At 34.1% G+C, this 14,760-nt stretch overlaps 3 protein-coding genes across 9 annotated transcripts in view; 1 reads left to right on the top strand and 2 right to left on the bottom strand.

The window, feature by feature from the left end:
• LOC108746681 overlaps positions 1-6,361 on the top strand; it is an 18,334-nt gene extending 11,973 nt beyond the window's left edge. For 2 of the 7 annotated variants that reach the window (XM_018483629.1, XM_018483641.1), the window contains exons 2-3: positions 5,731-5,902; positions 5,969-6,361. In XM_018483629.1, coding sequence (XP_018339131.1) covers positions 5,807-5,902; positions 5,969-6,169 — 297 coding nt within the window. In that variant the 5' untranslated portion in view covers positions 5,731-5,806 and the 3' untranslated portion in view covers positions 6,170-6,361. Of the gene's footprint in view, positions 1-2,900; positions 3,143-4,511; positions 4,850-5,339; positions 5,419-5,730; positions 5,903-5,968 lie in introns of those variants that run through there. The other 5 variants (XM_018483638.1, XM_018483620.1, XM_018483613.1 and 2 more) reach the window with 5 other exon arrangements.
• Positions 6,354-8,042, bottom strand: LOC108746675 (autophagy protein 5). The gene is made up of 4 exons (XM_018483587.1): positions 7,772-8,042; positions 7,439-7,644; positions 6,765-7,087; positions 6,354-6,564 (listed from the first exon to the last, which is right to left on the bottom strand). Exons 1-4 carry the CDS (start codon positions 7,925-7,927, stop codon positions 6,452-6,454), a joined length of 798 nt encoding a protein of 265 aa, XP_018339089.1. The 5' UTR covers positions 7,928-8,042; the 3' UTR covers positions 6,354-6,451.
• Positions 8,043-10,262: 2,220 nt separating this feature from the next.
• LOC108747106 (zinc finger protein ZIC 1-like) overlaps positions 10,263-14,760 on the bottom strand; it is a 7,034-nt gene continuing 2,536 nt past the window's right edge. Inside the window, exons 2-3 of the mRNA XM_018484372.1 lie at positions 12,395-12,538; positions 10,263-12,309 (exon numbers count right to left, since the gene is read on the bottom strand). Coding sequence (XP_018339874.1) covers positions 11,064-12,309; positions 12,395-12,538 — 1,390 coding nt within the window. The 3' untranslated portion in view covers positions 10,263-11,063. The remainder of the gene's footprint in view (positions 12,310-12,394; positions 12,539-14,760) is intronic.

The raw sequence follows: 14,760 nt of genomic DNA, 5'->3' as shown, positions 1-14,760 counted from the left end.
ATGTATATAAATAGAAATATGTAAAGTGGATACACACACATATATACATACGTACATATACACTTATCCATACATATACATACATATGATATAGTATATCGAAAATTATATTTTGATACAATCAACTTACAACAAATGCGCCTCTAAATTTGTCAGGTGCCTTCGAATTACTCGTGCCTTACGGTTCTAGTGTGAGGAGGAGAAATCGAGAATCAAAAGCCGTCGCCACCAGTATCTTCTCGCTGATGAAGCGTATGTATTTATTGTATTGTATTTGTACGAAATTGTCCGGAAATAATGTACCAGTGTCCTCCTCACGCGCAATATCAGTATTTCAACTATTCCTTATTTATTATTCTATTATATCGCAATGACACGAAGAAACTTCGTGTGCGCCGCGTCATCTCTATGCCTTCCCGATTACATATTTTAAAAGTGTTGCTTCTTTCGTCGCACTCTTGCGTGCAATCGATGTAATTCGCACAGCCGAGGACTTCACGATTATTTGACGCTGTGTTGCTTATCGACATATTATCTTGCGTTTATTAGTACATACACGGTCAATATCGAGAAAGAAAAAAAAAAAAAAGAAAGCACACAGTTTCTTCGATATGTGGCAGCTCAGAATGACGTGACAGTCATAGAACAGTTTAACGACATTTTCATGTTGCAAACGATTACGATAATATTATTAATTCTATATTTTACGACACGCTCTTTTTCTCATTATTATCAACTTTTGTCTGAAATGACCACATCCGTCATTGTGATTTATCGAGAGGAAACGAATGGAAGAAAAACAGAGAGAAAGAAAGAGAGTGCGTGTGCGCGTATGTGTGCGTGCGTGTGTGTGCGTGTGCGTGCGGTGTGTGTGTATGTATGTGTGTACGTATGAGTATCCACAACAGAATATCAGAGAACGAGAGTGGAAATGTATGATCTTAGTGTCTGAGGAGTGCAAGAGAAAGGCATTGAGATACCAATCCTTTTTTTGTACGTTAAGAAACGCAAAAATTATTGTATTAAATATTGTATCATATACACACACACACATGCCTATAGATTGTATGAAACGTGTCAAATAACATAAAAATGCTCGTTTTGGCATTCGCAACATTTTGACACGCTTTATATAATATAGAATCTTTACCGAATTTGAGAGAAAATATAAGAGATTATTTTAAAACAAGTCCCCCTATTATTATTGCCCCTATGCTCATTACATTAATTTTTTTAAAGTTATTCACGTGCAATTCTCATTTGTTATCGGCTGCGAATCTACAAAGTATAATATTACAAAATATTGTCTAGCGTAAAGAAATGTGAATGGAATGCTATTATTTTGATACGATCATTAATTTGAAATAATCAAAATATAAATATATGTGAATAATGAAATACATTTGTTGGAAACCATCAAATTTTGCTTGAAAAAGGTAGATTAAATCGTTCGAAATTATTTTGTCGATATAAACGTAATGTTGAGGTCAACATTTAAAGTGTATTGCAAGTTTTTTGATTTCTTTTTAAATTCCGGTATAATGAGTTATTACATTTTATACTAAATTATTGGATGTCGTCAACGATGTGTGTTATCTATCATATCTATATACGACATTTGTTAATCTTTCCTAAGATTATGAGAGGCCATGTGTATTTTTTTTTTTATCTAGAAAGACATGATTTTATCGAATAACTCGAAGAAAGAGTATTTCGAAGAAAAAGTATTGCATTAGCACATTTGATGCAACAGCTCTTTCTTTTACTGATATGATTCACAAAGTCTCTCACGCGATTTTACAGACCTTACAAACATTTATCTTCCTGCCGCGAGTAGTTCAGTAGTTACACGTGACGCAGTATGGGAGAGAAAAGTTCCATTCTCTCATTACATTGATTCAAGATTCAATATTTCCGCTTGGGTCATGAAACAACGAACAATGAAAGATCGAAAAATTTCGAATAATATTACGAATTAAATTGTTCCTATCGTCGCTTTGACCTTTCACATTCGAAAATATTTTTATCGTAATATTGATAATCAATTACGTCAATTTCTATCTCGTAATATCAAGGCCATCTGTGAATCTATTCAGTTAAATTAATTTTGTCTTACAAACGTTCCCAATCTAATACAATATATATCATGATTTCTGACTAAGAGTGAATTGTTTTTGTGATAAAGGAAGGATCATAATATTTATAAGTTTTCGTTATTAAAAAATTACGTATATTTCAGAGAATTCTACGTTTCTACGTAGCGATATCGCAAGTGCTCTTGGTAGGAAAGGAACGGGTAGAGGAAATCAGTTCTTAAGAAACAGCAAGTTGGAACTGTGCACTCCTCTCGCAATTAATGATTTACGTAATTTCGCGCACGACCTGCGCGAGGAGCAACTTGCGAGTCGTAGACTGCGTTCCTGAGGAGGAACGCGCTCGCTCGTCTCGATATCTCCCCCTTCCCCCTCCCCCCCTCCCCCCCGCCCCGCGGCACTCCTCTCACCGTGCAGATTAGAGTGCGCGATGGTGATAAGCGCGAGCCAAGTCGTGGAGGCTCACGCACATCGGCACGGTCTTCGTGCGCCGATATCCCGCGCCGATGCACCGATTGCATTGTTTCCGTTATCGCGTCCGATTGGATTGGCAGCTCGTGCAACCGCAGCCTCGCCGCGGTTAGGCTCCCCAGGCATGCATCCAGGGCGGTCAATTTCGCGTAATACGGCAGCACACGCACGCACACGTGCATATCGCACGTGCGTGAAGAACGCTCTCGCGCAGCATGTTCGCGGCTTCGTTTCTCGCGATTTCCGCATAAATTCTTCTTGTAAAATTTTCTCGCGATTTTTCAATTTTGCAAATAATCTCAATATCTTTTCTTTCTTTCCTTTCCAGAGATTAAAATATGCACGCATGTATAATTTGTAGCTGTCTCATACGTAAGAGTTCAAATCTCTCGTAAGCAACGATATAGAATGCATACCGCACCGTAAATTCCTGCTATGCAAATGCATGATTTACTACCGATGTTTATCGTTGCGAGTCCGGTAACAGGGAATAAAACGCTCACTATTAAAAGGAAAGGAAAATATGGACTCTGAATGACACACACATTTCCATACCCGCCGACTCTCTGCAGCTAATGGTAATAATGATTAACCAGTAAATGTCATTTAGCCAATAAGAAAGTAATAAAACGTTAATGAAACGTTAATAATTTATTTCTTAATTATTCGAGAAGAGAGTATGAAACATTAACGAATGTATTTTCTAATTACTAGTTGTGCCGCGAATTTTTATTTGTAGTTTATTATAAAATGATACGATAACAAATCTGAACACTTTTTATTATTAATGACTATTTTAATGAAAAAACACCTTGATATTTGTTTTATGATAAAACTTCCATGAGGTTAGCGAATATAATAAACAATTTCTCGCTTTGTGTCGCAATGTAAATGACTTGGTGCGAATGCACCTGAGCGGATTGAGCAATCGTTATCGCGCGCAGCAGCGAAAAGAATGGAAGCCGAAGCTCAGTTTCACAGGTCGCTACTTTAACGTCAGTAGGACAATTGATCTCTCACAATTGGGTATAATATCTCGTTTTCATCATATAATAAAGCAGAGAGCTCATAATCTTTTGTAAAAGTTTTCACGACATTTTCATAAATGTCGTAATTTTAAAAGTAACAAATTAATTTCTTTAATTTATAAATATACGGAGAAATGCGTATTGTTGTGATATAAAACATGAGAGTTATAAGTTATAAAATTTTACGATAGTATTTCTGAGTAAACAGAAAGAACAAATATTTCCATAAGCATAAGGCACGTGCTCAGGCACGAAAAATAATGGAAAAATAACAGAATAATACATGGAAAATAATAGATGTTTTGAACAGTTCTTGTAAACAAAAAAAAAATACCTATCTAAAAATTTTAAAAACATTATTTGATACTACAAATAATACTGCATTTGTATCCTTTATTTCAACAACGAAGCATTTACGATTTAATGTTTATATGAATATTTCTTCTTTCTTATTAAGGAACACGCTCACGAAATTTTAAACCACACTTACGACTCACTTATATTAATATTTTATATCATATTAATACATATCAAGTTAGTGATGTGTAATTCCATTTAGAGAAAAATTCAGAATACGTTTTCTTGGAAGATCCACCAAAGTCTTGCAGTTATAATCGCGATAATAATCACATTTTTATTACAGTCACCGCATACGCGCTAAACGGACCTTGAATCAAAGAATGACTGTTGCAACGCGCCAATCAACGCCAATAAATGTCACCGGCTGGTGCAACGTAATTAGGAAGGGTGCAGTGGCACGATAAAAAAAAAATGACTCCGTTGGAATGTAACATTCTGAACGTATAATATTATGAAGATCAAATCGCGACGATGCCGATCTCCGCTTTCCCTCGCCACTTAACGGTTTCTTCGTACCTAAGCTGCTCGACTTCTAAGCGGTTTAAGTCCAAATCCTCCAATCGCTAGTATTATACATGTCTTGAAAAGCATTAAGAATACAATAACGAGCCGAGTAGCATTTAGATACTTCACCGTGCTCCCGGAATACCTCTCAGTCCGTTCTCCAACCGGAAATACAAAAGCTGAAAAGATTCTGGCGTTGCTCCAACGTCGTCCGAACCGATGTGGCTCTACGATTCTGTTTGCGGAACAGGCAAACGGTGCAGTGGGCAGACAAAAGTTTCAGCACATCTCGTACGGATCGTTGATTTTCGTAGGCTAAGAACTGTGATTTGAGGTAGAAAACCGGCAAAGGGAAGTGTGTCACAAAATGAGAAATCCGTATATCCCCACAGAGTCAGTATAGCGATCTTGAAATAACACAACGCGATATTTGTCAAATACTATTATTATTCGTGAATCTTTTAGTAATCACGATACCTCACGGCTATGGTTTCTATGTCCCATATAAAGTGTTCCTTCTCTCTTTCCGATTATAGATTAAAGATATAACTTAAACGATGCATTAGAGCTCCTTTTAGCTCCACTTCAACAGATATGCTCTCCACTTTATTGATATATATGATATCGGTTTTTTTGAGACTTGAAACTGACGTCATCGCGATTAGACTGAACTATGATTGAGGGTCAAGATACATAGCGAAAAAACAAATCACAAAAAAGTCGATATGCAGAGATGAGGATATATGTATATAAATCGAGAAAAATATGAAGAGATAAGAATAATCTTCAAACGTGACATCGAAACGAGTATCACGTTTGAACAGTAATTCGGTCTAAAAAGCCTTCAGGCGCATAACACTCGACCGGGAGAGATGCTCAATTTCGCGATGGTGGCTAATTATAAAGCGCACTCGTATTCCAAAAGCCTGTCTCCATGATACACGTGTTCTTGATGTCGCGCGGTAAGAAGAAAAAGGAAAGGAAGTCTCACAGAGTCGTTCGCAATTCCCGCAACGGCGAGAAAATTACCGTTTGCGAAAGACCCTATGCATATATTTTTATCTTGACAAAACCTCTCTACCTTCTTTTTCTCTTCAATTCCTTTCTCTGTTGAGTGTTTTGTTCTCATTGCTCTTACCGTGATATTAAACACCGAATTTACCTCTGTCGACTTATATATTTTTTCCTCGATTAAAATTATTTATGTTTAAAAATATCGTAGCAGATAAATGTCAAATTCAAAGAACTGCTGCTAACCGGATTTATATTTACAGGTATAAAGGAGGCGATGTAAACGTCGTACAGAAAGTACATGTTGAATATGCGAACAAAATTATACGAGATATATAAATGACTGCGTGTTATGAATCTCCAGAAGTGATCATTGTCTTGAGTAAGGAAGAGATTCATAAAAGATATCAAGATACTGCGGTGATTATATTTAAGGTAAAAACAAAATCGAATAAATTTAAATAAAATAAGTTTCTAATCGAATTTTTTTTTTAATTGCAGGAGCAACAAAGTAGAAAGGAAGAAATTGTGAGTTACCTTAGTTTTGGGAACAGTCGTAGAACAATGGAATATAGTAACAACGGAAATCATCCCGTTATTATACGCAAACCTGCAGAGTCTACAATTATGCAGAATACTCATTTTTCCTCGCGGACGTCGATAGAATATCACAAACTAGATGAAAGATGCGCGATAACTTAAAGTTAAAAAAAAAACGAGCAGAAAATTTTATAACTATTTGTTCAATAAACATAGTTTTCATTAACATTACGGTGGCGATTTAATATATCGGTAAATATATTTTTTTCCCTTTACATTACAGCCCTTGTTGGGCGATAAATTGATTTTATTACAGATGGAATTTTTATGGGAAGAAATTTTTATAAAATAAATATACCATAAAGTAATAAATTATGTTAAAACAGAATAATCACAGAAAAATGATTTCATCATTGAGAATGAAATTATCTGTTTCCCTAAATATTATGACGTGACTACAATTAAATGTAGAAAGTTATCTGGATAACTTAAATGTTCCGACATCCACTGAAGCGGCGTCTCTAACGGTGGTATAATACCATGAGTACGCACTGTAACTGTAAAATAAAATCATGTAAGTATCAATTTTATTAAACAAATGAAAACATGTACATAATACTTACAAGAGATATATTGCAACTGTTTGGAATTAATCTGATTCTTCTTAAAATATTTGATAAAACAAAAATTTAAGAGATATTTTTTTAAATAGATAGTTGTGATATATCCCTTGTTAAAGAAACTTGTGTAACAGTACCATTTTCCTGATCCGGAAACACTTCGTTTAACAAATGCTTCAAAGTCTTTCTTTGGCCTTCTTCATTCATTGGCTTTACGAGTCTTTGTATATATTTATCTTCACTTGTATAACAACGGAAAGGTATATATTTAAATCCCTCTTCAGTACTGGCTTCCATAAGCCTACCATTTACAGACCAGAATTGATCAAATTTATCATTCATAATGCCATTCCATAGTTGGGTATGGTCCTTTTTTTGCATACTAGAAACGATTTGACCTCTATGTTTCAAAACATCAGCTTCTTTTATACAAGACAGAAAATGTGCTTCTACAACTTCTCTAAAATTATATTACAACGTTACAGTTATATTATTTAACTATCAAATAAACAAACAAATCGCCACACCATGCTAATATTACATACAAATTTTTTCTGTAAGCAAAATGTTAGCACAATAATTGGCAGCAGATTATATAAACTCGACAGATTGGCAGCAGATTATAAAAAACTTTGATTATAGAAAGCCTGGTAAATTTTACATGCGACAAACGGACAGTACTTAGCAACAGTCTTGAAAATATTTAGTAACAGTGCTGATCCTTAATTTCTTCTGCCAATCTGCCATCAGGTTATACCAGCAAGTTTTGTTTAGTTGTTGCTGCAGTCTGGCTATCTGAATTATTACGTACTTGTTTTGACAGTGCATTAGAACATTCTCTGGAAACTTATCAAAATGGACGACAATGTTCCAAGGTAATTGAATGTCATTGAAATAAATGTCTAGTAGAACACCAATTGGATAGTGCCATTTTAATGGCATTCCATTAAATTCTAGCCACATCTCATGCTCTTGTTTACTGTCACTTTGTATATGACGTATGAAATGTTTTCGAACCTAAAACAATATTCAATATTTAATATTCAAGATAAAATTATTCAATCAATTATTCATATATTCATAAAGCTATATGCGAATGAATAATAAAATTCTAATATAATAAAATGTGCTGCAAACTTCTTACCTTTTCTGTACATAGTGGAAAATAACTTAATCTAGGTACCATCAAATAAAATGGATCTGGCCCTTGCAAATCGCAAATTTCTTCAGAGTTGAGAGTAAAACAGACTGGGATCTTTCCATCCCAGATTTCCCGAAGTACCTCCCGATCATTTGCCATTGGTTAAAAATATTGCACTCAATCTAACACATTTGTAATCAAAATACTTGACAACAGTCAGAAAGTTATTATTAGGTTATGTTTTTGTCATAAAACATAACATTGAAGAGAATATTCAACGGCTGATGGAAGAAACTCAGATGTGCGCTTGCGCATATATTTCTAACAGTCAATAACAAGACACCATATACCGCCATATTGCCGCGTTTATTTGAATTATGGGTTCTACCACCGACCAGATACTATTAAAGACCGACATCCTTACGGAAGTTAGCGTCCTTGTGAATTTTGAAGTGAATTAAGAATTAAAAACTGAAAATATTGTACTAATTTTATGATTTATTAGTTTAGTGGACGTATTTATGCATTTAAAACTCAATAATATTCAATTTTTCTTTAAAATTGTGATTTTAGTGCTATCATCCAAGTTTGATTATCAACAGAAATGATAACTGCAGAGAAAAAAATTGTAATTTTTTTGCAATATATAGAATGTTATAGCTTTATAAGTATGTATATTTATTTATGGAATATTTATGTAATAAAAAAATTGAAAATTTGATAATGTATGAACCAAATATTTAGGTTAATAATAGCAAATTCATATCAATTGTCGATAATGTCAGCGCTCTTCAATTACCTCTGGGCCCTTGGAACCCTTTTTATACCGCCGAAAATTTGTTCAGGGTTGACAGTCTTTAATAGTATCTCGTTGGTGGTTGTATACACTGGACTGGAAATGCAGAAATGCTTACCGCGTAACAAAATGCGATACGGTGATCAATGAACATATTAGGAGCTGTAAGCTTATTGGCTACTCACATTTTGCAGCGCTATAAACGATTTCACGTCCAATGTGCAGGATATTTAGGCGTCATAAGAAAAATTAATTTTTCACAAATTTTTTCCCACTGCTTTCTCTTTTGAGAAGCGATAAAGTTTCTTATTGACTGTTAGAAATATATGCGCAAGAACACATTTGAGTTTCTTCTATCAACCGTTGAATATAATATGTTTTATATTTGCATATCTATATTTGTGTTACTTTTAAATGTCAACAATATAATTAAAATTAATATTTTAAAGATATTAACAAATAAATTTCTTTACATTACCTGTCAAGTTACGTGAAATTCCTGAAACATGACGGACCAATCAACGCGCAACTTTCTCATATCGTGACTTTTATTAGAGGATCTCTACTAGACACGAATGAAGTTGCCATCTAGTGACAAATATAGTAAATATATATAAAATTTTCTTGGCTTCTCTTTTGATAAACTTTTCTTTTCTGGTATAATGAATAAAAAATAAAGATTGTAAACTTATTTTTAAATATATAAGTGTTTCAAGTGATATAAAAAAATCTGAAAAATATTATAAAAAGTTATAAAATTACTTAGAAATTCTTAGAACAATTTTTATCAGATATTACATTCACATTTTTTGATTATACTACATATAATGTATTTGTTGTCGATAATATAAGAAGCTCATCTACTGCTTTAGATATCTGCTAAAGATATTTTAAAAGCTTCATTGCAATATTTACAGAATTGTAATTTATAATTTTATTATTTTTAATGAACATATACTTATATTTTTAATGATAATATACCTACATTTTTTCTATCATTTGATTGATTTCAGGAAACTTCAGACTTATCGATAATAAAATCGATAATAAAATGTTGATAATTACCAACAACACGTTTTAGAAATAATTATATATATTTTAGAGAGAGAGATATTCAAGTTAAATAGAAAGATAATAATGGCATTATGATATTAAAAGTTATGATTTTTATGTTTTTTCTTTAATATTAATGTTTTGTTTTTTTTTAATTTGTTATAATATTTTAAATTAATATACTCAATATCATTTTATTCTTAAGATTTTTTGCAAACATTTTTTATTAGCTTCAAATATAAGGTTTTAACTTTATAAAATTTACAAATATTTTTATAACATTTTTGTATTATATGTTAATTACGTTACAAGCAGGTGTAAATAATTTATCATGAAGGGAAGAGAATGAACAACACATAAATAATCTTTTTTTTATTTAATTCACATCGTTAAACATGTTTTGCTAGCAGAGAGAAATGCACCTCAGACAACACGTGTCATAAAAGACATATCGGGAAAAAATGTTACATATATGAATATGTTTTATATATAATTATATATATAATCTTATATAATTATATATAATTATGTATGTAACATTTTTTCCAGGATTTCAAAGACTTTCTAAAAAAACTTCTAAATATTATTTTTTATAAGATATTTTTGGAGCATATATAAATATTTACGGATTGTAACGTTTGCCAATTAAAATGTACATATGACATATAGTCAATCTAATATAACTTATAAAGATATCAATTAAAATTTGACGTTCCAATGTATGTAGTGTTCTCTAGGTACTTTACTCCATATTACTTTATTTATCAATTGACTCGCCACACATACATATACATACATATAAATTTCTATATACATATGATACATATGTTTTGTTAACATAAAGTACTGAAATATGATTATTGTTAAGCGTCTTACATTATAAAAACTATATCTCTTGAAATTTAATTCTAATAGATAAATTACCGGGCAAGAGCCAATTATTTCGCATTTCCGTGTGTTTCAAAAATATTTACAGCTTTATAATAAGTCCCCAGTTTAACTTTCATTGTTGATTCAGTTATCTCCGGTTTTAATGACCAATTTGAAAGCGGGAACGTCACTCTCCAAGTGATTGATTAAATTAATTATAAGGTTGTTGAGTTGCACTTACAAATCCAATTATATCTGTAATGAATAGTTCGATTAGCGCAACTATTTCTACACAACTACGGATTGAGCAAATTTTTGTCCAATCTTGAATTATTTCTATCTCGTCATTTTTCTCATATTATTAGGTTTTAAAATATATTTGGTTTCTCAATGCAATCGAAAGTTTTCATTCAAATGATACATTAATTATTCTTTGTCGTTCAATAAATCATTATATTGATTGACTGCGTCTAAAATTCATGACGTTTTCATTTAATTCATATTTTGTCAATTGATGAAAATAAAATTTATTTGACAGAATATGAGATTTTTGGTATGTTGACAGCTAATTGTTCGTTATTTGTTGATCGTCAAGTCCAGTGGCAAATCTTGCTCCATCTCAGTGACGTTCTCGTTTTTTACTCTGAGGTCTTGGCCGCATGTGTTATTGGTATCCACTATATTGCTCCACATGTTTTCTAGCCCATATGGCAAATCTACTGAACCCAATAGATGTCGAAAGAGCGGATTTTGTGTCTTAAGAATTAGATCTGAGAGGATTTTCGTCTGCAAGATGCTGTCATTGCTGTGGACGCAACACTTGTGCCGGCAGCAACAGTCGACGTTAGTATCTTTTAATTCCTCTTTAAGTGGCGTCTGTTCCATCTCCATCTTCAGATCCTCCGCGCGCTTGATTACCGAATGCCTCACTGGATCGCAATTGACCGTGTTCTCCTTCTTGCAAGGTGTACTGTTGACGATCGACTCGATGTTCCTATAATCTACCGTAGTGGTCTTGGTAACATTGTATTCCATGGGTTCCTCAGTTTTAATGGGCGTCGACTGCATCCCAATACGCGGCAATGAATCGGACACTCGACCCGGACTCGTATGAGGCGACGACGAAGCTACAGAGCAATCCTTGATGATAGTGCTACCAGCAGAGTACATGGGATTCACTTGAATCCTGTCCGGTATGATGTAACTTTCATCGTACATCCTGGGATAGATCTTTATATCCTGCTCGTACGGCTTTGGTGGGGTGACTTGCTCCTGATCTTTTCGTTGTTCCTGGAGGTTATACATGTTATTCCACTCGACAAAGTTCCTCTGTTCCTCAAAGCTGTTGCTAGTCTTCGGACTGCAACCCGACATGCTACTCTCGATACTCGAATCTTTCTTATCTGACTCGGAATGCGCACTGCTACTCTGCTTGTCAGGCGAATTAGCATCGAATCTTTTCTCCTGAATGTTGCTATCATCAAAGCTCTTCTCCTGCACCTTGTCATTGTTGTTCACATAGTGGCGGTAGGTCTTGACGTGCTTTCTTAAAGACGATGGATCGGTGTACCTCTTCGGACAACCCGGAACCTTGCAATAATACGGCTTATCTACGGAATGAGTTCTAGTATGCTTGAATCTATCTGAGGAATTCGAGTAAGCTTTGTTGCAACCCTCGACAGGACAGACGTAAGGACGTTCGCCAGTATGAGAACGTGCGTGAATTTTCAGGTTCTCTGCTCTGCTGAAACTCTTGTCGCACTGGAAGCAATGATGCGGCTTCTCATTCGTGTGTGTCCGTACGTGGACCAGCATCTTGTATCTGCACGAGAGAAGCACAGGGTTCATCAAGAATGCAAAAAGTGATTGCTGTCTTACGCATAATATTACACCCGGAAAAATTTTACCTCGCGTTAAACCCACGCTCGCCTCTTGCGCATCCTTCCCATCCACAGTAAAACAGACCCCGCGGACCAGGCGCCGCGTGCAATCTCCCAACATGTCCTGCAAGTTGTTCCAGGGACGTGAACCATCGGCCACAATCTTGCCATCTGTAAAAGAAGAATATTACAATTTAATAATACTTTTAACAGGGAGAATGTTTAACAGGAAGAAATAACTCAATAAATTCTATCCAATTTTTTAATTAGTTGTCATTTTGCACAAATCGGAACTAATCGTTTATGATATGTAAATATAGCCGTTTGACGCTTCTCTGAAGTATCGAAATATAATTTGCGTCACAAACGTGAACGTTTGTTGGCTTGTCCAATTGATATCAATTGCATCCATTTTACAATTGCCGCCGTTTGACACTAATTTATTGCAAGAGACAGACTAAAGTTCGGTACTATACTATGAACGACAACGAATTCTTTCAATTAAGAGACACGGATATGTCCATAGGAGGTCGCGGATCAAGGTAATTCTGAACGATTTAATTGGCCGAACACTCGGCTCTTGTTTCTTCAATTATTTCACTCACAAGTAGCAGGAATTATACAAATTACAATGTAGCTTCGAAATATATAACATTAAAGATATTCTAAATTAACCTTGCGTTATCTAATATGACTTCAAAATAATGTATTATATAAGATGACTCTAGTGATACTGTGTTTCCCATTAAGATAAAATAGATTGTATACATTAGTAAAAAAAAAGCTATATTTAGAAATATGAAATATGATTGATAAAATAAGCAAATGTGCCTTGATAGAAAGAATGATATTTTCTGCGATCACAGCGAGTGCTCTGGCTTTCACGTGCACACCGAGTGAAACAAATTATTTCTTTGTGATAATCGAAGTTCTCCAAAACTTCGCGATAATAAGATTTTCTCTTTACTACTTTACTACTTTTTATTTGCGCATGATAACTGACGCAATAATGTTGGAATTTGGTATATCATGCATATAAAAAAATGAATTGATTGTAATGAAAACTTTTTTTAAACGCGTACCATACAGTAGTCAATGATTCATTGCTTTAAGTCAACAGTTTCCTTCTTTCGCTCGTTATTCGAAGGCAATTGCTATCGTTTCGCCTTGTGCCGAGTCTAAATTTTATCGCGGGAGCGCGTAGACTTTGAATATAAACTAAGCCGGTTGCAAACCTGTTTACCATTAGAGATATTGATCCTCTTCCTCCCGGGATAAGCTGTCCCCAGAGAGAGAGAGAGAGAGAGAGAGAGAGAGAGAGAGAGAGCATTGGATAGATCTGAATTCTGCGAAAACACGCAAGGAAGAAAACGAGTCCGCGAGTCAAGCTCTTAATCTCGGACATTCTAAGACGGTAAACGCACTTGTCAAGATGAATTACAAATTTTTCTTCGAGTATCCTCAAGCAATAAAGACCTCCACGATATCAGCCGAGATAACTGGCTGTAACTGGTATGTAACTAGTAATGTGTAAGCACGCTTTATATGGACACGTACATATTTACATATATTGAGGAAGATTAGCGCCATTTAAGAAGAATAGAATATCTACGACAAAATGCAAAGTGAAGCAAGATAACGACATTTGATCATCTCGATTGTATTATTTGTGGCAAATCCTTTATAATAAAAACGTGATGAACGTGTAATGCATTACTTTGTTAATTCACTTTACAATAGATTTATCAGATAAAGTCATGTGTCGTTAGAAAAACATACATTGTACAATGTTAAAGTACAAAAGTAAGAAAGAGATAAGATAATAGGTAGGAAAAATGCGGGCGCCGATTAAGATAAAATAATTGATTTGGATAAATTTGAACAGAAGGAAAGAATAGATAAATAGAAAACTTGATAGGATTACATTGCGTGTTTTGTGATAAGACAAGACGACGTCAATCAGGATTCGAATATACCGATATAAGAAATCTGTGTTGCATTTAGATAACGCAATTTCATATATCTTGAGAAACAGGAGTGGGAACCTATCTGTACCATACGTTCTCTCTCTCTCTAAATCGTAAACAAGCTCTAATACTGAATTTTATACATATGATTTGAATAATTTAACTGAAAGCAGAAATATTGACTTTTGTGGCGACGTTTAATGAAGGTACTGAATTTTTTCAAATAACGCGCATTATTTTTCTTACCCTTATCTTAATTGGTCTTTTATCAATAATAATATTGAACGCAGTGCACTCAACAAACTTCAATATCCGGAGTCAATCAACGATCTGTGACTTCTCGAAGATATTTAAAAATATATAGTTCTTATTTACGTAAATATGTATTTGATATATTGGGTTGTTCGGAAAGTAATTTCGTTTTTT

Source organism: Trachymyrmex septentrionalis, unplaced genomic scaffold, assembly GCF_001594115.1.
Source record: "Trachymyrmex septentrionalis isolate Tsep2-gDNA-1 unplaced genomic scaffold, Tsep1.0 scaffold107, whole genome shotgun sequence".
Lineage (NCBI taxonomy): Eukaryota > Metazoa > Arthropoda > Insecta > Hymenoptera > Formicidae > Trachymyrmex > Trachymyrmex septentrionalis.
The sequence above is the reverse complement of the archived record's forward strand: the minus strand, read 5'-3'. Positions and strand labels throughout refer to the sequence as shown.

What these genes read in the sequence shown, in the direction of transcription:
- LOC108746675 (XM_018483587.1), bottom strand. Translation starts at nt 7,927, where the DNA reads ATGGCAAATGATCGGGAGGTACTTCGGGAAATCTGGGATGGAAAGATC. An exon ending in CTAATGCACTGTCAAAACAA is followed by an intron (nt 7,088 to 7,438) that starts GTACGTAATAAT and finishes ATATAATTTTAG; the next exon opens with AGAAGTTGTAGAAGCACATT. An exon ending in GTTTCCGGATCAGGAAAATG is followed by an intron (nt 6,565 to 6,764) that starts GTACTGTTACAC and finishes TTTATTTTACAG; the next exon opens with TTACAGTGCGTACTCATGGT.